This window comes from Xiphias gladius, chromosome 6, assembly GCF_016859285.1.
Source record: "Xiphias gladius isolate SHS-SW01 ecotype Sanya breed wild chromosome 6, ASM1685928v1, whole genome shotgun sequence".
In the NCBI taxonomy this organism is placed as follows: Eukaryota; Metazoa; Chordata; class Actinopteri; order Istiophoriformes; family Xiphiidae; genus Xiphias; species Xiphias gladius.
The window spans coordinates 26,480,963-26,507,671 of record NC_053405.1 but is presented as its reverse complement, the minus strand read 5'-3'; the positions used below and the strand labels follow the sequence as shown (position 1 = coordinate 26,507,671).

Here is a 26,709-nt window from a genome sequence, read left to right as displayed (position 1 = left end):
TATCTACTTTTTGGTAAACCATCACCTCCATGGTCAACTGAGGACTTACGAGGGGAAGGCAGAAATCCATCTGTCTGTTCCCTTTCCTACAGCCTTGGCTGCAGAAGGTCACTCCAGCTCTGGTTGAGATTAGGAGGCCCTGCAGAAGCTTGTTCTGTGAGTGAAGGACTCTGCTTGTGATTAGATAAGTTCCCCTAAAGGACACTCCACACTCATGCTTCAGTCGCTGATGACTTTTCCACCTGAGACGTGGGCACAGATTGGCCTGTTCGGACCCACGCAGCTTCTTCCTAAGTGCTTAGGCTTCACCAAGGCTCTGTTGGAGGGCACACGATGCGTCAGACTGTGACCTCATTGACACAATCTGCCCCTTATCTTTCGTGACAGGAGAAGGTGATTTTTCCAGTAGAAAAAGGAATTTTAGCTTTAAATGAAGAGGTTCTTAAAACATTTAAATCCTCGCTAGATTTGGTCAAGGATATTCTCACCTAAAAGGCTGTGAAAAAGGACCACATTGCTCTTAATGCTTTATCTTTAATGAATGGGAATCTACAGCATGAAACCTGTTCTTTATTTATGAAGCGCATTGAAAGCAAGTAAAGTCGGAAGCAAGGAAGTTTGTAAGGTGTCTTGAACTTACTTCGTTAAAACAAACTGTCCTTTCCCAACCATGATACTTAACAACCTCTTCTCTTAAAGGAATATTCCACAAGGTGGCTCTGAAAGGTTTGTTATGTGCTCCTTTGCACAGTAAAATAGCTAGTTGTTTAGTCAGGTAGTCAGTCTGATTCACAGAAGTTATGCTGGGATCCGATAGCAACCCAGCTTCATGGTGAAATTAAGTATCAAAACACCTACATAAACTTCCCCCGTTCATTCTTACAGCATTATCCATTTCTCCTCTGTCCATCTGTATGCTCAGCATGTGACAAATATATATTTTTTTAAAAATGTAGCTCTAAATACACAGGTTTCTTTGTTGCCAGTGCAGTTTTTGAGATATCCTATCAATGAAAAGATGATCTCAGTGCCATTGAAAGTCTATAGGTCTGTGGGTTACAGATCATCTTAAATTAAGATGCTTGAGGGAAATGGGACTGAGGACTGTAAATAATAATAATAATAGTAATATATTAAAATTTGAATTTTTCATTTTCAGTTGGCATTGAGGGCACCTTCTTAATTTTATTTTTTTAGTCCATTGTAGTCCTTTGAAATGAAGCATGCAAATTGATTTCACTGTCAGTAATGGGTTTTCCCCTGTTTCCTTTTGGCACATGTATCCTTTGCTTATTTTCTAAGTCAGCAGAGAGGTGCCCGGCCAGTCTGTGATTATATAGATTTTCTCTGACTTCTCCTCTTCACCTCTGCTGATGGGGAGGAAATGGTGTCTGGGCCACAGAACAGACTGTAGTTGGATGTTTTGAAAGATGGCCTGTAGTAAAAGAGGTGCCTGTGGCTGAGCTTTGGTTGACTGCGTTGTGAGGCTGCTGGAGAACTCGATGTGCCCGAGTGACTTCTTACTAAGTGCCTGCAAAGAAAATCCTTGACCTGGTAGCGGAATAAATCTGCTGTTGCACATGGTGTGCATGGACTAATACGGATAAGGGGGATCACACGGTCAATTTCAGCCACATTTATACAGACACAGGCACACACAGATCCTGCAGCTGCAATGTGTGAGGCCTGCTTCACATCTTCCTTCACATCCATATGTGAAAGCCGCAGCTTGCAATTTGTCCATATTTTCGGTAAAGACGTGAGAGCAATGAATTGTTTCCGGCCTGCACCAGTGAGCCCATTCTGTATGGGTATTAACCAAAGGGTATGAACTGTTATCCACAGAAACAAATGCACAGCTGGGCCTGACTCAGGATATACACTTTGGCTCCGGGCCAATCTCCACACCAAAGCTGAGTTATTAAGTGCAACAGAACACCTCAGTAGTGACTGTGCATAGTACTTTGTCTGGGATGTACTCACATTTACAGGGCTTGCAGTCACCATAGAATAACAGACCAGAAGGAAAAAGTATGATAATCATTCATTCAAGAAGCTAGAACTACCCACAATGATATTTTAGTATTCCAGTGATCTGCTCAGATGAGGGTACAGCATCTTCAGCTGATCAGATATGTCTGTGCTTAATTAAAAATTTTTTTTAATGCTGTAAGATTGAAGCTAAAAAAGAGCAAATAAATGAATAAGTCAATTTTTTTTTTTTTTTCTTGATGCATCCATAATAAAAGTATGATTTTTAGAATCATTTGTGTTTAATGCAGGTGCCACTGATTTAAATTAACAACAGCTGTTAGGCTCTTGTATCAGCAAGAAAGAATGAATGTGCAAATGGTTCAGCCTTGTTTTGCAAGCGTTCCTTCCCAGAAATCAAATGATTAAAATCAAGTAAAGTATTTACTCACTTCCTTAATGTCCATAATTTCCATCAGTGAGTAACTGATTACGTTTTTCGTGTCGTAGTACTGAAAAATGATAAAATCAGAAATTCATATCATTTGTAACTGTCATGATTTGCTCAGTCTCACTTTAGTGCTGCTTTCACATTATACTCGCTGTTCCTCTGCTCTGTGAACACTTAATTTTGAGGAATTAAATGCCCGTGTTTTCAACACCACATACAGTATATTTCATCATATTTCATTTAAATTTTACCAGTGTCTAACATTAAACTGCTCAACTTGCATACGCCATCATCTAACTAAAATTTACTCCCTATTGCTCTCCATTTGGTTTTAGAGCTGAGTTTTGAAGAAGACTCTACAAGTAAGGTCGTTGGGTTCACCACTTTGGTCCAAAAATGTCTGAACAACTATTGGATGGATGCAGTGAAATTTGGCACAGACATTCATATTCCCCCAACTTTGGTGATCCCTTTACGTTATGTGTAGCGCCACCATTAGGGTAAAATTCTTGTTTGTCCAATACTTTGGTTTTATTACCAAATGCCTCCAAGACTAATGACATAACCATCTCCCTCCGCTGTGTATATTGTGCCAGTTAAAAAATGTTAGCATGCTCACGTGCTAAACTAAGATTATGAACATGGCAAACATTATACTTGCTTAATATCAACATGTTAGCATGTCAGTGTGAGCATGTTATTATGCTGATGTTAGGGTTTAGCTTAAAGTGCCTCTAACGGGGCTATAGAACCTAAGAATTGTTAAAAACTGATTTCAGTAGGTGGTTCAGGAGAAATTTGATGTTTCCAGAGAAGAGATGTTTTTATTCTATATTATTATATTAAATGAGATGCAATGGCTTACAAAAGCCAGTGCTGCATTGCTCCATTTTGGTGAAGAAGAAGTTATTGATATTGCAGCAAATGATTGCATGTGTCAGTCATTTTATGATTATCCTGAAATTACAACTGCCTCAGACAATGGCCACTGAGCATAGCCAGACAACACAGATGAAATTTATTAGCTGGCTTTACATGGGTAGTTTTTGATTTCAAACTAACAGCTGTGTTTTTTTTTTTTTTTTTGTGTGTTTTTATCATACTCTGGCTTTTTACTCAACACTTCTTATATAACTCCTAACTCTCATTTTCCATAAATCACCAGTATGGACTGGCTTGCCTGGACAATAAATTTTTACTTTTAAAGTGTTATTCACATCTGTCTGAAATAAGGAGTGATGATTTCTTCAGATTCAGTAGTCCTGATCAAAGTAACAGAGGTCTCTTTTTTTCTCTCTTTATACCCATGTGGGTCTCTAAAAAGAGCCAGGCTAGATTGGAAAGGCAGTAACCTTGGATAGGTCTAGTTAAGTGACTGTTGGCTGAGCTGTCAAGTCATAGTAAAGCCTTTAGTGCCAGGGTGAAGCTGGGTGTTTCAGAAGGTAGTAATTTCCTCAAATAATGGCAGAATAATTTTGACAGTTTTAAAAATTAAATTACGCTGTATAAATATCTAATCTTTTAGAGTAAGAGAACAAATGAGAGTTACAGTCAGAGTGCGCTGTGCTGCAGACTAGACCTGGTGCTCATGTTTCATCTAAACTTTAGACCCCCCTGGGATTTTGAGGCAAAATATCTTTTCATAGGTTGACTACTGACCTGAAGGTATTGGTGTTTTGCCACTTATGCTGTACCAAAACAACGACCTCATCCCGGTGTGTTCTTTTCTGTTCCCCTTGCTCTGGTTCGACAGTGCAGGTATCAAGTTTGAACATTTTTCCATATGTTCCACCTCTCACATTCCAATGTGGCCTTTTGCACCCTTCTAAGAACCCACCACCACATTTGCGTTGAAGCAGAGCTCGGCTTTATGGCAGACACCTTGTTCCCAAATTGCTGCAAATTGTAGAGCAAAAATAAGCAACTCAAAAAAGGAGGCCTGTCTGGGCATACCGTCGGACGATAGGGAGGAAAATAAACAGAAAGGGCTGGTGATATCTCGAATCGGCCATCTTTCTCTAATCATTTTACCAAAGGCAAACATCAAACACAGCCACTGGCTCTGAATCAGGGTGAGGCAGAGCAGAGGATAGTTTTATCAGCTGGAATTCGCAGATATCTTTGGCTGTGTGAGTGACAAACTGGAGGAGCTCACCAGGCACAAACAGCTGGCAAGAGCATAGTGTCAGGTATGAGTTGAGCTCACGCTCAAGACAAACTGCACAGACAAACTGCTCACTAGGACTAAATTTTCTCCTAGTTCTCCGGATGTGAATGCATTTTATAATAAAGGTAGAGGGATGTAAGGCCACTTAAAGCTGAACTTAAATTTGAATTCTCCTCACTTTTGAAAGGAAATATAAACTATAAAGATACTGTAGGAAGTGTCATTACTTTTCAAATTTTCAAAAGGGGGTAAGACTACTTTTAGACATAATTGTGGAAACAGCATCTGTGCTTCAGTCCTCTGGGTGGAGGTTTCCTTTGGCAGCCGCTGACTGAAATCTGAGAGCCCACATTGGTAGGAAACTGCAGCACTTCATAGCCCTGTATAGCTTATGTACATTGACACAGTCATTTTTTTTCCCACTTTTGCAGGAAGCTGGCATAGTGTATAACAAGACAGAGTAATGTCCTGAATCACAAGTAACACATGGAGCACTGAGATCACGGATGGGACTTGCGAGTTAGCAACCGCTAGCAACAACGACCCCCTCAGTCGGAGCCAAAGGTGTAAACCCTATGAAAACACTGATGGAGGGGATGCTGTCACTGCAGAGAAATAGATAGAATTTAAATTTCTTCTTTTATTCTTCTTTTGTTATTACAAGTCAAAATAAACACCAAGGAGCTATATACTGATTTCTTCACAAAAACTGATTTTAATTTCAGCTTGTCTTAAATCTAACCAGTGTAATCTCGGTCTGTCTTCCTGATTTCTGCCTCAATGCCATGTTATTTTCTCCAGCATGTCCTTCCATTCTGCCATATCACTCAAAGATGTCTATCCAGAGGTCCCGTCTCACTTTGACGTTTTTGCAGGCTGTTGTCCTGCAGTATGGCATTGAGCTGAGTGCAGACCGATTACCATCACTGTTCAGGTAGCATCCCCATCATGCTCAAATATGTGGGTGGCACTGATAAGAGTGTTCAACAGGTTTTGCTCGGCCTCCTATGCCCCGACTCCCCTTCCCTCTGTACACTCTCAGTGATCCAGAAAGAACCAAGATCCAGACAGACAAGACATAAGCACATACACTCACATCAGATAACACAGTTTGATTGGTCCCAGGCAGTGCGCCTTTCTCCTCTTGCAGCCATGACAGTTCTTAGCCAGCCTTCTTTGTTTGCAACTTGCTGTTTCCCAGGGTTCACCATGCAGCAGTTTGTCTACCCAGTTTGGTATGTGATGTTGCATTTTATCATAATCTTGTATGTTGATCCATCTTAACTCATACATATTCCTATTTAAAACATGCAAGCCAGTTGTGGCTGCTTAGTATGTTTCTGTTTCATGTCATGGAGTTCATTTTGCTGTCTTTCTTGCTTAAGTTGATTATTATTTCCTGGGAGGGAGAGTGTGTTCCCAGATTAGTCTTACTTTCTGGCTAATTAAAGGATGTTTTGGATTTTCTCTGAATCACCAGGGAGCATCAGGCTCTTAATTAGCTCTGTCAATAAAGGAAACTCCCTTTTCCTGCAAGGACACTGAGCCGTGCTGATACTGAGCTCTGACTGCAGGGTGACTGCTGGTTACATTACTGGCCACAATATTTGTCTATGAAGATATCACATTACAGTGTTGATGCACAGTGTTTATGAAACACACTTGAACTGTAGTGTGATTTAGGTGGCTTAAAAGGTCATGAAATTGCAACCACATGCTCAAGACAGATAAACAAATCACCCATTGCAATTACAGTGTCAGAGGCATCAGTTGGAACTAAATCTAACCATGTGGTTTTGTTATACAATAAAGGCTTGATTTATCTGTAGGGTTTTCATTCCAGTTGGCACTAAGTTTGTTGTTGGAGCTGATTTAGAGGTTGAAGTTGAAACTCTATTGTTTTGGGGTTTTTTTGTTTTTTTTTGTTTTAATAAACATTTCCATTGTTTACACATGCTACCACCACTAATGGTATGCTCTGTGACGGGTCTTGCTTTTCCTGCAACAGCTGTCGTCCCTTGTGTGGAGTTTAATTTCAGTAATGTGATAGGTCTAGACAAGCCTCCATCCCTGGCTGCTGGCAAATGTGCCCCTCAACTGTAATGTACACTGGACCCCCAAATCCCTGTGCCAGCCTCCTGATAATCAATCAGGCGTGGCCTCCTGTCCCCCGCAGAATCTCTAGGTACTTAGATGCCTGCTGTTTCCGCACCTCTTCCCTCCACACCCTGGCTGTGTGACAAGGTCTGTTGCTATGCGCACCAGTCTCACCAAGCCTCATGATGGCAGCTTCATTGGCAGAGATACACATCAGCTGCTGTTGAGTCCTGATCATTGCTTACATTGTGCAACCCAGAACTGATTTAGATATTATCACTGTTAACATGTGAACCTTGAAAAAACACTAGTAATAATTACCTCAGATTTCCCTTTTTCATCCTCAGTGCCTCTTGGCACTTCCTCTCCCTCCTCTTCCTTTCTGTTTATACGTGTGTTTGCAGGTGACTCACGTCTTCTGGAAATATTTCTGTCTGGGTTTAAAATTCCTCATCTTTTACAACTCTCTCCCTCACTCTCATTCTTTTTCTGCCTCTCTCTTCCATCTCTAAAAGCCAGGGCCTCAAAGCCAAGCCAGGTATGATTATATCTTGGTTGTTGTCATTCTCAGAAGAGCAATGCACACGCTTTTTCCAGAGTCTGGGCTAAGGGGAAAGTTTAAAAAAAAAAAAAAAAAGGCTCAGTTAGTCTCTGAGTCTCTGATGTATTTGTTTGGATCCCCATCCAGTTTGACTCATAGATAAATGTTCAGTAATTTCTTCCATTTTTACGTTTCTGAGGGACTTTTTAATGATTTTTGCAGCACTTTCATGGACCACATCACTGAACACTCTCTTTTGTCTTGCTCTCCTCCAGGGCTTACATCTGTGGAGGTCTGATGATTAGGCTTTGATGTTTCATGTTCACGCTGTTTATTCTGTCGGTGTCTCTTGCTAAATGGCTCCATGCAGAATCACAGTGACAAGTCTTTGAACGTCAGTTACCTGTCAGAATATACAGAATATAGAAATCACACTTTCCTGGGTGGAATAAGCCTCTGCTAAGGGAGACAGGAATCTAGCATGCAGTTGGCTTGGTGAGGTACAGCGAATGAGTGTATCTTGCCTACTGAAAGTTAACGATTTTCAGAAAATATCTAATTTTAATTTTTCTGTTTCATTGTAATTGCAATCAAAATTGTGATTACTGTCTGTAAATTAAACTGAAGGCCTGTATTTTTGGTCTGCATTGCAGTGACCAATTAATGTGTTTGATCTCAGACCTCCCTTAGATTAACCTAAGTCTACATAACCAAGAAGCATGAAAGAAGAAGGTCTTTAAGAAGGTAGTTTGACAAAGTGTTGCTCTTTATTAGTTGAAATAAATACATTGGCATTGCGGGTATGGCTAGTTTTACTGTAGAAAAATTGACAAATGATGATAATTAGCAGCTCCGGTTATAAGACAACAATCTATAATTTTCCATTATAATCATGATATTCAAAAGTGGCCACCTAATACTGACAATATTATTATGACAAACTGCTGGTATAAGTCACACCCAACTACATTTGCATGCCGGTGACAGTAGCCATCAAAATCAACAGCTGCCGAATAATTGTTTCACCTCTTAACCGCTTGTTAGGATACTATCAGTGATCTGTGAGTGAGTCGATTTGAAAATAGCACTGCTCCAAATTTCAGTCCTACATACAGCACATGAAAATAACAGCAGGGAGAAAAATGGAAAACCCTGGTGGTATGAAAGTAGATTTTTTTTTTTTTTTTTTTTTTTACTCAGTTCAGTATTTAGTCTGGTTCTGGTTCATTGCAGACTGTTATAGATGTGGTTTATTTTGTCCTTATACAAAGCAGCTGGTAAGAAAACAGAACTGTTAGTAAATATTATTTGTAGTGACTAAAATAAAGAGCATATAATTGTAGCAGAAATGCACTGTACCACCAAAATTGAAATGGTGTCCATTTAGGGTGTGAATCTCCATCTTGAAAATAAAGACACCACAATCACATCTAAACAAATTATTGGTATGAATATTCTCTACAGTTCTTCATGTTTTATTAACTCATTGAGACACTCCTAATATGAAACTGTCAACTAGTTTTTACAATCTCCATCATTGTAATTATAGATAGTTTGTTAGACTATTAGCAAAGGCCAAAGCAAAGGCCAATTCTTTTATGTGAGCCGTGGCTGTTTAGGTTACTGTAGGGGTTATCATATCATATTATGTGAATCATCGTGTGTCAAATTAGTGATTTACTGGCTTTTACTGCCGACACACACGATGGGGCTAATATGATTAGTCTTGGAATACGGAGCAAGGAAGTTTAAAGAAGAGTATCAGACGGATCACTATACCCTCTAGAGTGTCAGTTCTTAACAGTGCTTGAGAGAAAAATTAAGGATTTTTAACAACTCTCAAGTAAGAACTGGTAATGATAATGTTTACCAACTATAGGGAACTATTTAGAAGTTAAAAGAAGATGATGGAAAGCCAAATCCCTTCCTGAGGTTTGTTTGGGTTCAGTGAATGCTCAGGCTCTGAACCACCTGACTAGATTTGGTCCAAATGATCCAGACAAGTCTAACACTGAAAACAAAAAAACAATAGTGTAGGTCCCAAAACATCAAGTTTGTTTTCCCCATCTCACCAGCAGACTGTGGAAATCTATTTTAATGGCAGTCTTGAGAACCAAAGGCATAGTTGCATGCTGTAGAGATGGTAACAGGGACCCACCACTTACTATGTTTTTTCTCTGTTAACAAAGACTCCACTGTGTGAAAGTTCAGATCCCGCTGAGGCTACATATCAGAGCTAAGCAAGTGCCTTTTAGGGAGAACACAGCATGCCGTCTTTGTGAGTTTATCAGCAAAGTGAGTACATAAACAACCACACAGCCTGATAAAAGAACAACAATCTACAACATGATAGTGCTGAAATTACACCAGGATGGTAACAGTGTATCGCCTGATATTTTTAGTTATATTTAAGTGAACAAGGGAAAATCAAACCTTTGACACTTGTACAGTCTTTTTCTGTCCTTATTGCTTCTTCAATATAGTGATACTGTTATACCAGTGCTGTCTTTAATGTGACTTTTTTGCCTTACCAGGTTGAGTTGCATCTGAAGCCCATCCAGTCTCTGCTGCGCCACCAGAAGCCCCTGGTCTTCGTGCTTAACTCCCCCCAACCACTGATCTGGAAGATCAAGACAGAGAACCTGGCCCTGGGCATCAAACATACCTTTCATGTGAGTCCAGTATCAGTAAAAGCTTTTAAATCCTACTTCCTAAAACTGTGTATTCATTTCCTCAGAGGCTAAACTGTGTTCCCATTTCAGTAGCCCTCTTCTCTGAGTAAAATATTTCAAGTGATGTAAATTTGTAAAGGACGGCATTCCAGGTATGATAAAAGATTGATCTGGACGGCATACGTGCACAGTTGTGGCGAGGCATTAGTCTCTGTATGTTCATACATAATGTTTCATAGGCTAAACTGTGTACTCTTCTGTACAGATGAATTTTTAAAATTCTCTTTTGTATGATAAGTGGGGAGGTAGATGAGATTAGATGTACACTTTAGAGTAGTACAAGTTTGATTCATATGAATAGCTTTGATTTATAGCAAATGATTCAGTATGTAATTGCGTAATTTAGGTTTCATTGTTTTTTTACGATTATTATTTTGCCAAAACAGCATCACTCCCTCACAAAAGGGTGTAGAATGTATTTATCTAAAAGGTGAAATGTGCTTTGTCAGCTTTATTCAAGCGCTGCAACCACAGAGCCATATCCCCACTGCCTCCCTCCCTCCTCTAAACAGTCCTGTTGATAGCTTGGCAGCAGTTCAAATCAGTCAGAGCGTATCCGTATGCTACGAAAACCCTAACAACTGGGAATGTGTGGTAGCAAACACTAAACCACTAAAGCTCTGCTGAGGAAGGAGTTGATCTATCCTATCACCTACTGATAATTTGCTGGAATCCTGAAGTACTGTAGATTGACAACTGGTTTGTAAATACTTTGGGTCTTGACAGCTGGTGTCCGATCTGCACAGGGAAAAAGTGATCTAAATTTCAGCAGGACACTTAAGTGAGCCTTCGTAACTTTTCTCTGAATAGTGGCCACTATGGCCACAAGTGGTAATTACAGGACAATGGCTCATTGAATTTGCTTTCATTTCCTAAGATTCTTTTGATGAGATTACTTGTGTGATATGGTAAAATGTATTGTAAAAGGATCAGAAGTAGAGAACAGTTATCAAGTCAGCAACTTGAAATGGTAAGGTTAGTTACACTGCATCTATTTAAAGTTTGCTAACAGTTCTGAACATTACTACCAACATTACCACTGTAAAGCCTGCCCAACTAAGGCTGTAGCAGCAAAACTTCTAAGTTTATTAAATTGATATATGGTGTGTTTTATTGTCCACGACTTCAACTTTTCATTTGTAAAAGGAAAATGGTGTTTTGTTTTGTTTTTTTCCTTTTTTTCTTTTTCAAAAGTTACTGTTAGATAATCTTGCTTTAAACTTTTCAGCAATATCAAAACAGCCTCATAGAGGTTTGTATTAGTACCAGGGTACATGAGGGGGAGGAAGAGAAGAAGTTTTGGTTAGGGTATCTCAGTGTAGTTGGAGCCAGGTCCCCTGGAGAGCCAGCCATATTTAGTAAAGGTACCAGGGGGCCTCGCTGGGAAACTTAATAAAAAATGTAAAAATGGACTGCTTCAGTGCCCTTTTTCAAACCCTGTGCATCACACGAGAAAATCATAGCAGAAACCCAGAAGCCTCAGCTGTGGCTTAACTATACTATATTGCAATGAAAACTTATGTATTTGCCTTTTTATGCTCTGAAGAAGAAGGAATCGTTTGCATTGGTATGATGACACCAAAGCAATCTGCAAGAAAGCAGTATCAGGTACACATATTATTTCCATATGTGGTAGGGTGTTTTCTTGCTTACTTCTCGTGTGGGAAACGAGAATCTGTAAGTGGTAAACATACACTCACATTATATAAAGGGCTATGTTTACCACTTACAGATTCTCTGTCTTCCAGCCCCTTTGACATTTAGAACAGACAGAGTATTAATACGTCTCTTCTAGACCTTATGAAACTTTTTTAGTCTTATCTGACTTGTGACCTCTGGATCGAGAGTGATTACTGTACACTAGATATGTTGTAAAATGCATAGTTAGAGGATAGGGTATTTTTAGTCATTTAGCATCCAAATTGGTCTTTCTTTTAAGAGGATCCCTAAAGAAATGTAGAAAATCTGTTGTTCTAAACAAAACCTTTTGCCTTTAAAGACATTTTTGAGGTCCCTGCAAAATTGAATAACCAAACTGTGAGTTAAACTTGAACCGACCAAAAATCTTTTTAGAATTTTCTTCTGCGTGAGTAGGCTCATAGCTTTCAGATTAATACAGAACATATGAGGCCTGAGTGCCAAAAACTCCTTTTAGTTATTATTTCCTGTAGTAATGGAAATGTTCTTATGTCAAAAGAAATTGTGGTGCATTTCATGGAGATGGATGTGCATCTGGCCTGCTTGTATTTTCCTAAACTGTGATGATGTGTGGCCAGTGAGATGGGTCTTTCTGTAGAGACCAGCGGGTCAGCATCACAGTAAATATCTCCCCTTGTCAGTGGTGGCAGACAGAAAACAGCTGAGAACCATCATTAAAACCTACAGTCTAGGAAAAGCTGTTGCTGTGTGTCTAATGATGTTGTCAGTGCTTTTGTCGAGTAAGGACATTTTATTCTTAGGACATTCTTAACCTCAAATGAAAAAAGGTTGCTCTGAATTTACTTTTGAGATGAGAAGATACATGTCTGTATTAGAGGAATGTGTATCTTCAGATTAATTTACAGTAGCTACAAATGCTCAGTTATTCATCTGATTGAATGTAAAAAAGATATGTAATCTTTTCTGAGACAAAAATAAGGTATTAGCTTTCCCTCTTCTTCCTTCAGTTTTTCAAGCGGGGCGAGGAGAGGTAAAGGGAATCTTAACAGTGAAGAAGGAGGCCCCATGCAGTCATACAAAGCTGAGCTAATGACTGTGACTGACTGCATGGGCCCCTGCTGAATTAGGTGTTAAGTATTTTTGTATTTGAGTGACAGCACTGAGCCCGCTGGCAGTGCAAGCTCTTGGTATCTTATCCACCAGCCTGACTGCACATAGCCGTAACCCAGAGGAGTCCCAGACGCTGCTCCTCTTCTCAGGTTCTCTCCACAGTGACATAGCACTTAACATGCCACAAAACTCAAACACCACACAACATCCTGCTGGAAAAACAATCGCCAGCCCTTTTTTGTTAACTGTTAACATTCCCTCTTTTCATAAAACTTGAATAAATTGTGAATGAATGTTTGCTAAGCACCGCCCCGCTCACTTAATGCTTGAAAATCTTAGTCATTTTCAAAACAACTCATCATGTGGGGGTAGTAAAAACATCAGTGGATGTGATATTCCTGAGTGTTTTTCTTATCTACCCTGTAACCCCACAAAGTAATGTAGTTAGTTGATGATGTGGTCTTTGGCCTAGCTGGACAAGTTAACAATTAAAGCTTATGCCAATAATCACACCGTTTAGTGCGTTCCTTGTATGCTCTTGTATTTGTTTTTTGTTTTTTTTGTTTTTTTCGGTTTTCCAAAGGCTAGAAAAAGGACCTCCAAACCCCTTTAAGTGCTGAGTATCGTTGTTACTACAGTCCCATGTGCACCGCTCCAACATGTGGTGAAATCTGAAGCTTGGCAGGCCTGCAGTACCTAGTTATGATTCCTATGCTATGATTGGATAATCGTTTTAAGGAGGGGTTTAGCAAACAGTCAATTAAATTTAAAAACTTGCACCGGCCACAGAAGTATGCATGTATCATCACCACAGATGCATAGTGTCGGGGTATTAGGGACCTTGCTAATTCCCGCAGTTTTTGATTGGTACCTCTCAAGTGGAGATGAGAAGTTGCTGTGGTGAGAGCGTAGATTAACAGAGTCACTGGTTTCGGGCTTCACGCTTCAGAACAGAAACCCATCGCCAGACCTCCCTCAATCTGCCTTTTCATTGGAGAGGCTGTTTCCTGGGGCTAATTGGACTCTGAATCAGGCCTGCCAGTCCTTGTTTCCTGGTCTCAGTGCTCTGGGCTCGGCAGTCGCAGATGGGCTGCCTGGAAGAGCTTCAGAGACGTTGAGCACACTGTTGCTTTTGGCCACTGGACCCTGTCGGCTTCTAAAATGCCAGAATCCAGACTTTGGTTGTAAAACATGTTCTCTGCAGTACTCCTTGTCAATCAGCAGCAGGCAGGAATCATCGTGGGTCTAAAATGGCATAGAATATGAACATTGAAATCAGGCCAAATTTTATTTTTACGAAGGGACGCAAGGATTCGAAGTGAGACATATGTGCAGAGTGCGCTGTGTTGACTTTGTGACCAAAAGTATATATTTCTTTTGCGGGGATTGGGGAGGAGGGTTGTGTTGCATCTTTGTTTGAAAGGCTTGATCTAGAGCAACTGTTTTATGACTCCTGATGGAACAACACTGTAAATCTTGCTGTTGGCTTGATTTGCCTGTTGTTTGTTTGCCAAGTGTTGCCTTCTTTACTCCTGTATTTCTTTCATTAGTTGGAGGCTGGTAGTATGACTTCTTTCGCTCTAACACACATGAGCACTCCCTTCAGCGTAATGGTTAATGGAAACCCTGGGTAGCCACTATTGGTTTTTATTTGGAGACAGGAACGGCAGAAGATCGCTCCAGAGTGGCGCTGAGGCATATGGTATTGTTTTCTCCACAACAGAGCCTGCCAATTCACAGAAACACATGCATATCTGCAGAGAGCAGCGTGATTAGCTCCCTGTATCTCATCAAGAGAGAGAAGATCAAATCAGCCACGCAAGCATTTATCACATTAATACCACCAGAGAGTTACTGAATGCTCATATTTTCTGTCAACCCTTTCTGCACTTTCTATCACCCTCCTCTGTTTGCAACACCTCTTGATTTCCAAAGAGCCATTTGCGATTTCCCAGGCTCTAGGTGTTGCTCAGTGAGAATGCAGTGCAGGATTACAGCTTCATGGTAATTGATTTCAAACATTTGGCATACCTTCGCCTTTTTGCTTCACATATGGCCATACCATGTTAATGCTTATAGACAGAAAGAGCAGGGAATATACTGTTAAATGTTTTGGACCATGCAGGATACTCAGTACTTGCAGATGTCCTTTTATCACAACAGATGACTTTAGAAATGTTATCTTACAATTTAAAAGTACATTACAATAGTACTTTAAACATGTATGATACTTAACTAAAACAACTTTTATATTCTTCAAGTCAACAGTTAACATTTGAGTTGCTGAAGCAACATGCCTGCCTGCAAATACCATTACAAACATGATTACATGAGTTTCTACCATTACGCACATGAAAGCATGAGTTTCATTCCCCATGGTATGCAGCTAACTTCTCTACATTCTATGTTTGATCTCATCTGCCAAGTCTGAGAAATTCCTTTTAAGTCAAGGTAATGTCCAGTTTTCATGTATTTCAACTTCGGAACACATTACAAGGTCCATCAAGAGAGATTTTTGGCATTAATGGCAACAGAGTGTTTAATAAGAGATAAGCTTTATTTTTATATAGTGAGGCTGTGCTTTACTTGGCCGAAGGCTGCTGCTTGCCGCTCAGAAGAACACTAGATAGACATGAGATCTGTGCTGGAAGCACTGATTGGTCACCAGACCAACATAATTTCCAACACTTTTTAGATGTTTGTCTAGAAACTGCTGATATGAGAATAAACAAAATAGATTCACTGGAGCATACTGTGCTCTCAAATAAATCCGATTTTTATGATTGGAGAAGTTTTCTTCAAATGTAATAAGGCGTTTTTGCTTTATGTGAGTGCATTAGTAACAAAAGTTACTAGTGAGTGACAGCTTATGTAAATATTATGCACTATAGTATATTTATATTTATATATTCTTTTTAATGCCATGGCAGAAATTGCTCTTTGCTTTCTAGCACTATAAAGTCTTTTGGTCTGTCAACAGGGCATGAAAGGGGGGGTGTGGGGTGTGTGTGTGTGTGTGTGTGTGTGTGTGTGTGTGTGTGTGTGTGTGTGTGTGTGTGTGTGTGTGTGTGTGTGTGTGTGTGGTGGGGGGGGTGGGGGGTTCAGAGGGAGAGAGAGTTTGTTAAAGCCAAGAGTGGGTCCCTCAGTTCCCTGTTTCAAATTCCTGAGGTTTTCAGTTCTCTGGAAGGCCTGGAGCTAATTTGGCTTTCAGGCTTTCCCATCTAATTCTTTGCGACTAATTACAGTCGTATTCCCGCAATTAAACTGATAAACTCTGCTGAGCTTGGCAAGGTTAGGGAAGAAACCCCAGCCCCTCCTCATCGGCTCAGGGCACCACTTCTCTGTGTTTGCCATCTTTCTCTGTGTTCCTTCTCATCATAGTAAACGCACTGAAGATGAATTCAACGTGAATTCTTCGATAGAGTCTGTCGCCTCGGCCACAGTATTTACTGTCTCTGGTGACAATGCCAGGAGCATCGAGAGGCACGTCCAGAGGTCAGACAGATGTTGTGCATGAGGGGATTTGAATAAATGTATCTGAAATACCTAAACACCCCAAAGGGATGTTATTCTGTTATCATTAAAGCATGATTGCAATTTAGGGGTAAACTTCATAAAATCATCTCAAAGAAGTGGTCTCATTTATTCCTCTTGGATTTAGTATTTTAATTGGGCCTGCCAGCAGTGTCTCAGCTCATGCATACAGATTGGATACCTTTGGAGAAAGAAAACAAGCATGGAAATAAAATGAGGTAGACTGTCTAGACCGAGTGCTTGGACTCATTTGATTGTTCGGTAGGTTTTCAGCACATGAATGTTTATCACTCTGAAATGAAGGAAATGGGCTGAGCTCCATTAAGTGCCAAAGGGATGGTCCTGCCTAAATATGAATAAGACAGTTTCCCTGTCAAACACAAATCAGCACTTCTTTGCCCTTCATATACAAGTGGCTTAACCCCAGGAGTATTAGCATGTGGCTTCAAAATAAGAGTGTGAGTGACCACCTACCGTCTTGCTGTCTGATAGTTTGTTTTTCTGTCTTTGTGAAGTATTTGTGTCTTCTCTGTTAGACCTTGTGGCCATTTTGAGGCAGACATACACGTTTGTGATGACACACTATAATGCCCTACACTGTATAAACACTGGAAACCAAACACCTTATTGTGTAAGGGAACATGTGTAAAAATACACAGAGCATATTTGTAGAAGCTTTGAAATAATGGTTGGGATGGAGAATGAAGGATAGGTTTTTACCAGTGTTTAGAGAGCTGGTTTAATTTTGGAAAGGCTGAGCTCTTTTTTTCAGTCTACCTGCAGGTTCTTCATTTTATAGTTTCTAATTTCTTGCGTAAAACAAGGATGAATGTAGTTGAGATGGCTTTTTTGTGGATATCAGTCTAAAAAGAAACATTCACTCTTGGTGGAAATCTTTAAAAGTTGACTTAAAATATCCGATTTTGTTTCTGTGAAGGCAAACTACTATTGCTTCCTCTCTAATATTTTTACTTTAGTAGATAACTGAAATGGATGCTGGGGATCACTAAAGCTGAATAGACAGAAGAAAAACATACAGTTATCTCTCCTGTATTGCAGCATTTACTATCACATTGCACGGAACTGAGATACCAGCTTATCACAGCCGCTCCTTTTTGTCCTCTAACACTCCTGCCTTTTCTCCTCCTCAAGGTACCACCGGGCTCAGAGGTCCACTTTCAACCGGGGAACTTCTCCCTCTCCTGCCATATCCAGAAGCAGACCCTTCCCCATGGCAATGAGCACCTCCTTAACTGGGCCCAGAAGAAGTACAGGGCAGTCACATCTTTCTCTGAGCTCAGGATGACTCAGGATATCTACATCAAAGTCGGAGAAGGTGTGTGCTAGATTCCAAAATTCCCAAACATAGCTCTAGGCCCTGAGGCAAACCTCCCCTTTCCCCTTCAGCTCCCACAGCTTTACTTAGCTTCTGTGCTTGAGCCCTGGCTGTAGGTTTACATGCACTACTCTGTTAGAAGAATTTCCTTCCCTCAACAGGCATTTACCCTTTCACACTATTTAACAGGCTATCTGTGGTAATTCTGAGTTCTGGCTGCTTATAGCCTTAAGACCCTAGAAGAATAAAGAGTGCAGGGACCATGTATTTGAGTATTTTGAGTGAATTACAACAAATTTAAGATCATTTCGCACAGTATACAGTGATTAAACATTTTTAATGTATAAACAAATACTCCCTGCCTTTGGTACTCCTTATGATCTGTTTATTAGAGCTGAAACAATTCATTGATTAGTGGACTGACAGATAATTAGTGCCAAAATTACTTTGTTCCAGCTTCTTTAATGTGCAGATTTGCAGCTTTTACCTAATTATCTAATGTGACAATAAATTAGTTTTTGACTGTTAGCCAGACAAAGCAAGCAATTTAAAGACGGAAAAACTTTTCATCATTCTCTGATATTATAGAGACAAAACCACTATTTGATTAGTTGACAAAATAATTGGCAGATTAATCAATAATGAAAATAATAGTTGCAGCCCTACTACTATGTCTGTGTGTAGACACATTCTTGTGAACTCAGAAGAATGAATAGAACATCTTAGACACCTCATTGTTAAACCCCAGGTTTCTGTAGAGATGTTATGGTTAGATGTTGGAGCATCTTGCCGCATACATTGGCATACTAATGCAGATTGCGTTGTTATTCATAAAATTTATGATTATTTGAAGTATCATAAAAAAGTAAACTGATGCATAAAGTAACAGAATTAATGACATAATTAGGATGGATATCTGTAATTGACATTGCTGGCAAGATAATAGAAGGCTAGAGAGTTGAACATTACACTAAATTTGGCCTTAGTTTGAGGTACTCTGAGTCTTGACACAATAGATCTTAGTTCTTGTGTTTGTATGTGTGCACCAATGTGTGATAATGCGTTAATGAGAAAGAAATGGAGATGTCAGAATTTGGATAAACTAAATTATGAAGCCAGAATAGCCATTTAACAAAAAATGTAAAATGGGAAGCTTGGTATTTAAAGTTATAACCTTTAAAATTTCAGTCCTGATTAATTTGTCGACACACAATTAGTTCCTTTGTCAGGAACACAACAGAACAGCAACTTGTCGGTGTCTTTACAGTGCAGCCAAACAAACACATATTGTTTCAAAAAAGAAGTCAATAATTGGCCTTCTTCCATGATGTCATGCGCAACTGCGATTTGAAGACTGTCTGATTTATAGATGCTTTTTTTTTTTTTTTTAACGACTGCTGTCTGCACTAAACTTGGGGACAAATAAATTGCCTTTCCTTCGGCTGCTTCGCAATAAAAGCCACCCTGTGTTTCATCACTTGAACATTTTCAATGTGGACTAGCAGCAGTAGGAAATGTTAGGTTGCATTACCCATAACCTAATACAGATCTTGTGCAGCTGTAGGAGAGTAAATAGTAAACAGAGAGGCTGTTATCAATACAGTATCACTGGATTACATGCTACATTGTTTCCTGTAAACCCGTTGTGTTTGTGAAGGCAATTTGAACCCAGCATGGGATTGGCATACTCCGCCACTATGAATGTAAACTACCATGAAGATAGGGAATAACAGAAAGTGAATACATTGGATGGCCTTTATGGAAAAAAATCCGACTATAAATGGTGGCAAAAACAGGGTATAATTTCATGAAAATCATAAGGTAAAACTTAAAGACTGGAAAGAGGAAATTTAGTCACCAACAATATCTTACTATTGGATTGAAATCCTGAGAAACATCTGTCATTTGTCTACTCTGCAAAGTGGTGTAATTTATTTAGTTTAATCTAAGATGATAAGGCAGTGCTTTTGTAATTAATAACAATGAAATAGGAACAAGGATAAGGAGTCTGAAGTAAAGAAACACGGGGGGATTCTAAGGGGGAGGCTATGATTGATTTTTTTAAACATGTTTGAGCCATGGACTTTTGATTCTTTATTCTCTACTGGCCGGTCCACACAGTGAACAGACAGCATGTCCAACGTCACAATACATCAGCTCTCAGACAGGACATGTTTTTAATGAGCATCTTTCACTACATGGAAATAGAGCAAACCTCATGTCTGGAGAGACATATTGGCTCCACTGCGCCTGGTGGTAAGTTCTCTCTCGATGTTGTCGGTTGCTGTGGAGAGCACAGTGGTTACTCAGCCTTCAAGCGTTTGGCTTGTGGTCTGGCAAAAGACCAGAGTGCCATGATGTTTACTTCAAGCAAAGAGATGTAAATTTCCATTCCTTCACATCTTCAGCAGTGTTTCATGAAGATGGACAGATTCTCACTTTGCTTCCTACCCAGGGCTGCACTCCAGGTCTCTCCTCAGCTCTTTAAAAGTGCCACAAGAGTTCCGGAGAGGAAGGTGCCAACCTTCAGTTTACACTTTGTCCAAGGCTCTGTTTGCCAAATAAGGAAGCATCTGTCTTGTGTTTTCTTCGAGTGCTGAGAAGGAGCTTAACTTTTAATGTTCTGAAGGTACTTTCTTAGCAGTTAACTAAGTTTCTAACAGTTGTGAAAGTGGAGGAAAAAACACTAGAAGATTTGATAAAATGTGTTTATGAATATTATTGTCCTGTTATTGTGGAGGTATTCTGGTAAAATATCTGGATTAGTTTTCCCACGTAAAATGAAAAGAGAAATTTCCCTGTTGATAGGTTGATAGGAAGACAGGTCATGCCAACCAGAGCACCTCGTCCGAGAAAGGAAGAAAAGGCTTGTCCTTGTTAGTAGTGCATTTTGGATGAGAGACAATGGGAATACCAGCTGCAGGTTTGCAGGGAAACTGTTCTTCAGCTGGAACGGCTGGGTCAAAGTAAACATCCACCCTTATGAAGTCTCTGTGAGCAGGACACTGAAATCCTCCAATCAGCAATTGGGTGCTCTTCTGTAGCTGACCTCTGACTCTGACCCCTCTGTAGTGGAGGGGTAACACAAAGCCATATTTCTCCTTTGGGAGATCAAAATAGCCTCGCAAAACCCCCGACGAATAACACAAACATCTCTCCACTTTCAGATCCAGTGTTTTCTGACACCTGCGAAATTGATACAAAGTTCCTGTCTCTGAACTACCTGGGACACTATGTGGAGCCACAGACATCAAAGGGTTGTGTCCTGTCTGGACCCGACAAAGACCAAGAGGTCCACATCATTGAGCTCCAAGCTCCCAACTCCAGCAGGTGAACAGCAAAAGCAGCCAAAACCAACAACACATGTTGTCATAGTTTATTTTTGAGGTCAAACTGCTCTAACTAATCTCAGCAGAGTTTGTTTTGGATGGGAACTAACATGAATGCGGGGGGGGGGGGGTATTTTTCACTTAGTCATGTTCTTTTGAGAAAGATATTTCAAAACTAACTAACTGGGTCTCAAAGTCCAGGTTGCCAGATAATCTCCTCACTCCCCCAGCGGAGTGATTATTCTGTACACCCAAAAGACCACATATCTGGGAATGTGTTGATAGATGTGCTGTATCTCACTCTAGTGCTATCTGGTCTGTTGTGCATATGTCTGCCTTTTTTTTTCTGGGAATGCATCCAGTTTTTTTAATTAGTTGGCAAGAAACAGAAGACACGATAACACTATGTCAACGACACCATCCAAGATTCTTTCTCTCTCCCTCCTTTTCTGCAGTGCTTTCCAGGTGGATGTCATAGTGGATATAAGGCCTCTGGAGGATGCCCCCCTGCAACGTGACGTTGTCTTGCTGCTCAAGTGCGCTAAGTCTGTCAACTGGGTCATCAAGGCCCACCGTGTGATAGGCAAGCTGGCTGTAGTGGTAAGCTAGTGGCATCACATCACATAAAAGCTTTCCATCCAGAGATGTCGTTTTTTGCCTTTACAGACTTCACCACTGAGATTCGATATAGTCTTATCATACATCACAGTGGCTTACAAGTCACGTCATAGAAAGAAACGTCATCATTTTCCACCACTGACCCGAAGCATTTGTTACACCAGAATGTGTGTTGAATTGGCGCATGGTCCCTGCTGCATGAGAGGGTGGGGATAACAGGTTAGGGGGAACTGTGAAATTTCAGCGCAGCAGCTCCGGGGATTGTCGTCGCATTCATAGGGACAGGAGCAGGAGCGTTAGGGGCATCTCATATTTTCAGAGCCAAGCCTACTGCAGTACTTTGGCTGCACATTATATCTAAGTTGCTTCCCATCAGCCATAATATGAATTATGAGCAGAGCTTGCCTCAGGCACTCTGTTAAGCTGCAAGCTGTTAGGACCTCCTCGCCACACACAAAAGACCCAGGCTAATTACTACAATATATCAGAGAGTCCTTTACTTAGAAAAATGGTTTCATACATATCAACGCTGAGCATGAGCATACAGTTTTGATATTAAATCTTCATTAGCTGCACTCACGTCTCTCAGGACCCTTAGGAACTATAAGAATATGACACCTATGTACACTTTGAAAGAATAGTTTAACTGTAGATCGTGTTGATACCTGAATTGGAAGTCCACCAGAATTGCTCCAGGGATGGAATTTTGGGTTTTGGGTTCCAGAAACCCTGTTTCTGAAACAAAAAATTCAGTGCAGTAAAATGAAAAAAACCAATATTCTGCATTTCCAAAACATTTCATTTGTGCTGAGTCCTGTGACATTTGGTATTTACTCTGTGGCTGACCCATGCTTCCTATCCATTTTCCGTTGTCTTGTGTGTACCCCTCTGCTCTGTTAGCCTTGTACTGATTTCAGTGGAGTTGTGCAGAAGGTTCTGTGTTTCCTCACTGTGTAATGCTGATACTCCTGCAGGGCAGCTGTAGCCATGATACAGCACTTTTGCCAGGCGCAGCGGGTTTTTACAGCTGCCCGGTCACTGTGGTACAGTAAGTCAGTCAGGTTGTTTGAGTGTAACGTAGGCTCGAAGCCTGTGAAACTTATAGAGCAGCACAAATGGCTGGCAAAGATTCTGATGGAGCTGCACAACCGCAACTACATATTTTCTTATCCCCACTAAACACTTGGACCTCGTACAACAATATAGCAGTTTGGTTAAGAATTTAGATAATTTTTCCTACATAAATTGTTTATTTTATTGGGTTGCATACAGCACAACAGATTCAAAACTGTCACTAATTTGCACATTAAGCCTGCAACTAGTAATCGACAATGAAAGTGTAATTTTTTTTGTCAGAGCAACAGTCCAAAATCCAAATATATTGGATTTACAGTGATATTAAACAGGGGAAAGCAGCTAATTCTAACATTTGAGAAACTGGAACCATCAAATGTTTGGCATTTTTAGCCTGCTAGAAGTCAGTCTGTTGGTCCATAGTCAAATGTCTCAACAACTATTGAATGGATCGCTGTGGAATTTTGTACAGGCATTCATGACCTTCCCAGGATGAACTGTAATAAATCTTTGATCCTCTGACCCAGCAGGACAACATTTCTATTTGCCCAATACTTTAGTCTATGATCAACTCCCTGCAAAACTCATCACATTCCCATCAGCCTCAGCTGTACTTTGTGTTTAGTGCTAATTAGCAAATGTTAGCATGATAACACGCTAAACTTAATTGATGAACACATAAAGATTACACCTGCTAAACATCAGCATTTTAATATTGTCTACTTACTACTAACTACTTACTAGATATATAGTAATAGAGCAAGTAGTTTTAATGCTACAAACTTAACCACCCATCTACAACTGCATTCGTGTTGTTCTGTAATATGTACTATATTTTTAGTTCCAAAATTTTCCAACATATTAAACATGTTAATGTTCGCAAGATACTGAAATAAAAGGTGAATGTGTGTTTAAATGGTCACCTTTGAGTTTTAACACTATTTTTTCCTAATAACTACACTTTCAGTTTGTTCGTGGTCACACCAAACCAGAACCTACTACAGCCACAACTACTGGAAAATACTGCTCGGCATTATCATCTATATTAAACCACTGAAGGAGGGTCAGCCTAAACACAAGGCCATTTAGTAGTAGTTCCAAAATAGCTGACATGATAAATTTTACTTGACAACAGTGGTACACAGGATGCTGTGCTTGTGCATACAGTGTTTTGGAGACTGTCAACTATGTATGTAATATGACAGCCTCATAAAAGTGAGGCCTCACTTCTGTCAGAAACTGGGTTTTGCTCAGCTTTGCTCAAGAGACTTGAAAGTGTGGGAAATGGCTGTGAGAAATCATCAGTCCTCCCTCACACAGGGAGGGTATGCAGCAGTGCACGGCACAAATTTTTGCAGCAAACTAACATGTTGGTTTCTCAGCATTGATCGAGCTGTGACAGGCCCATTACTTCACACTCATACGCATGATTCACACTTGACACTTGAATAAGTGCAGGACTGGACTTGCAGTTGAATATCTGTGATAATTCCTGAACAGTAAATCATGTCTTTTGTGTCTGAAGATCTAAAAGGACTTGACTTAAATGTATGGTCTTCTAGAAGCTACACTTTATTTTTTATTAAAAAAGAAAAAAACATATATTTATATATAAATATTAAATTATACCTCTGCTTTCTTGTCCGCAGGCCTCTGATACCGTGAGTTTTAGCTTACATACAGAGAGCCTGATGCAAGTGTCAAAATCCCCCAAGCAAGACTTGCCATCAGGATCACAAGCCTTGATCAAGTGGGCAGAAGAGAATAGCTACAGTCCAGTCACGTCTTACACCTGCACCCCTGTGGCTAACCACTTCAATATCCAACTCAGAGAGCCAGGTAAATGGAAGAAACATTCCTTGAATTCTCTGCTCACTTTAGATTATACAGAAACTGTATTACTGTGTTTAGTTTAATAAGGGTTAAAATTCTAATCGGAATACAGTGTGTTAGACATACATGTTACCAGCTTCTTCTATTTCGTTTGTGACTTATATTTCACTGTACTTGTAGAGAAACTAGCGTGAAATGGAGAGATGGTTTTATAGCTGCACACCTGTGTAATTTCCCTGCATGTAGAATCAGCCTCACAAGGCACTAACCGTGTGTGACTTCCAGATGTTGTGGATCCTCTGGAGAGCATGTTGCCTCCAGAGCTCTCCATCCTGCGTGACTCCAGTCCTCATCCAGGAGCAGGAACTGCTTCTCGACATTCAGGTCTGCCCTTCCACTTCCCCCCACCTGTGTCTGACGGCCTGCCCTACCCGCGGCTACCCTCCTCGTTCGATGACCTTACCTGGGAGAATGAAGAGCCCGAGGAGCATCCGGGCATTCTAAGCGCTGGCCTCAGTGTGCAGTGTGAGGACACGAGGATGGTGGTCAGCATTGACAAAGAGAGCCTGCAAGTGAGTGGACAGTATGATGTTATCTATCATAGATCCTGCCTAGAAGCACTTCAGGCTGGAAGCTGGACACAATTATACATTGCACAATATTGCATCAAATTGCATCAGATTAATTATATCAGTTTTATTATAACTCAAAATTATTTACTACCAGAAGCCAGGCAATTCCCAAAGAATACATTTTTTAATGAAGTGAAACTGAGAAGTGCAAGCAGATCTGTGCATATGTAAAGAACCAGACAGTAATTTATAGGTGTTTTATAAAAAAAATAAGTCATAATAAAATTAAATTAATGTTCTGGCGATTAGTTAATTGATTAGGCAACAACTTCTTACAGCACAGAATCAGACAGTTCAGGAATGCACCCTCCTGTTAAAAAGACAGACAGATGATACAAACACAGTTTTTTCTCAGATTTGATGCTTGATAATACTCCTAATACTTAGTTTTAATAGCAACAGAGAAAACAAATTCAATCATTTATTTCCAAACCAGACTTAATGCAGTGTCATCAATGATTTGAAATGCAATGGAAGTCGCACTGCAGAAAGTTTTTCTCAGTCTGATCAGTCATGTTTTGGGGTTTTTTGTTCTTTCAAGTCCTCTCATGTGACACAGACTTGATGTGACAAACTGTGGCAAGAAAAACAGAAAACCAGAAAGATGGAGGACAACCAAAGAGAATACTAGTGTCCACACCAATTAAGAGGCTGAATAATTGTCATCCGCACTGTGATTAGAAAATGCCAATATAAACCTCCATGTTGCAATGTTGTTGTTGCAAAAAGTATCCAGTGTGGGCAGGCTTCTGCAATATTACTTTGATGGTCAGTGTAATGAGAAGAAACTTTCTAAATCCACAGATTCAATAGTCACTTGTTGGTTAATTTTAACAAATAGAATAAGAAATGCTTCCATGGTGCTTTTCTTGCCAGTGTTCCTAGTATACAGAGGCTGACATTGAAGCAAGTAGGCCTGGTCCCAAGTTTTGGGGCCTGTACACGGGGACCACTCAGTCAACCCACATCACAGAATGGAAACTGGCATAGACTGTAATTAAGAGAAGCTGGGGCTGGAGCTAAACCACCTTGTGGGATTTGTTTATTCCTGGGAACTTGAAGTCTCACACAACTGCTTTGACTTTTTTTTTTTTTTTTTTTTTCCTATCCTGAAAATGAGTTTATAAAAGATTTTTTTTTTTTTTTAAACTTTATCCAGTGCTTTTTTGATGTTTCCTCAGGCAAATGGATTTATCCATGCCAACCTCACACTCCAAGACCCAGAATGCAAAGCAAAAGTCAATGCCACCCACTACACACTGGAAACTCCTCTGACTGGCTGTCTGACCACCATATATCCCATGCAGGGTAGCCCTATGGCCCTCTACATCAACTCTGTGAGTATAACACCTGTTATTACATTGCAGTTTTAAAACAAGTCATGCCAGTAGATTCCTCCTTGTTTATGGATGACACCCGACACAACACTTGAGTTGGCCAGATCTAGTAATGACTCAGTAGGTATTAAAATAAAATGAAGGAAAAGTAACAGCTGGTGGGAAACACTGTTAATGATAGCAAGCTAGGCTAACTAGGCTAACTAGCTTCTACTTTCCAACTGGAAACACCTTCACCCAGAAAATCGTAGCTAGTTAGCCTCGCTTCCAATTTCTGAGTGGAGCGGC

General features: G+C 40.2%; 1 protein-coding gene across 1 annotated transcript in view; it reads left to right on the top strand.

The window, feature by feature from the left end:
- Positions 1-26,709, top strand: part of tgfbr3 (transforming growth factor, beta receptor III) — a 71,806-nt gene that overhangs the window by 24,654 nt on the left and 20,443 nt on the right. The window contains exons 4-10 of the mRNA XM_040127969.1: positions 9,762-9,899; positions 17,415-17,598; positions 20,766-20,928; positions 21,383-21,527; positions 24,269-24,458; positions 24,738-25,024; positions 26,266-26,421. Of these exons, the coding sequence (XP_039983903.1) occupies positions 9,762-9,899; positions 17,415-17,598; positions 20,766-20,928; positions 21,383-21,527; positions 24,269-24,458; positions 24,738-25,024; positions 26,266-26,421 (1,263 nt within the window). The remainder of the gene's footprint in view (positions 1-9,761; positions 9,900-17,414; positions 17,599-20,765; positions 20,929-21,382; positions 21,528-24,268; positions 24,459-24,737; positions 25,025-26,265; positions 26,422-26,709) is intronic.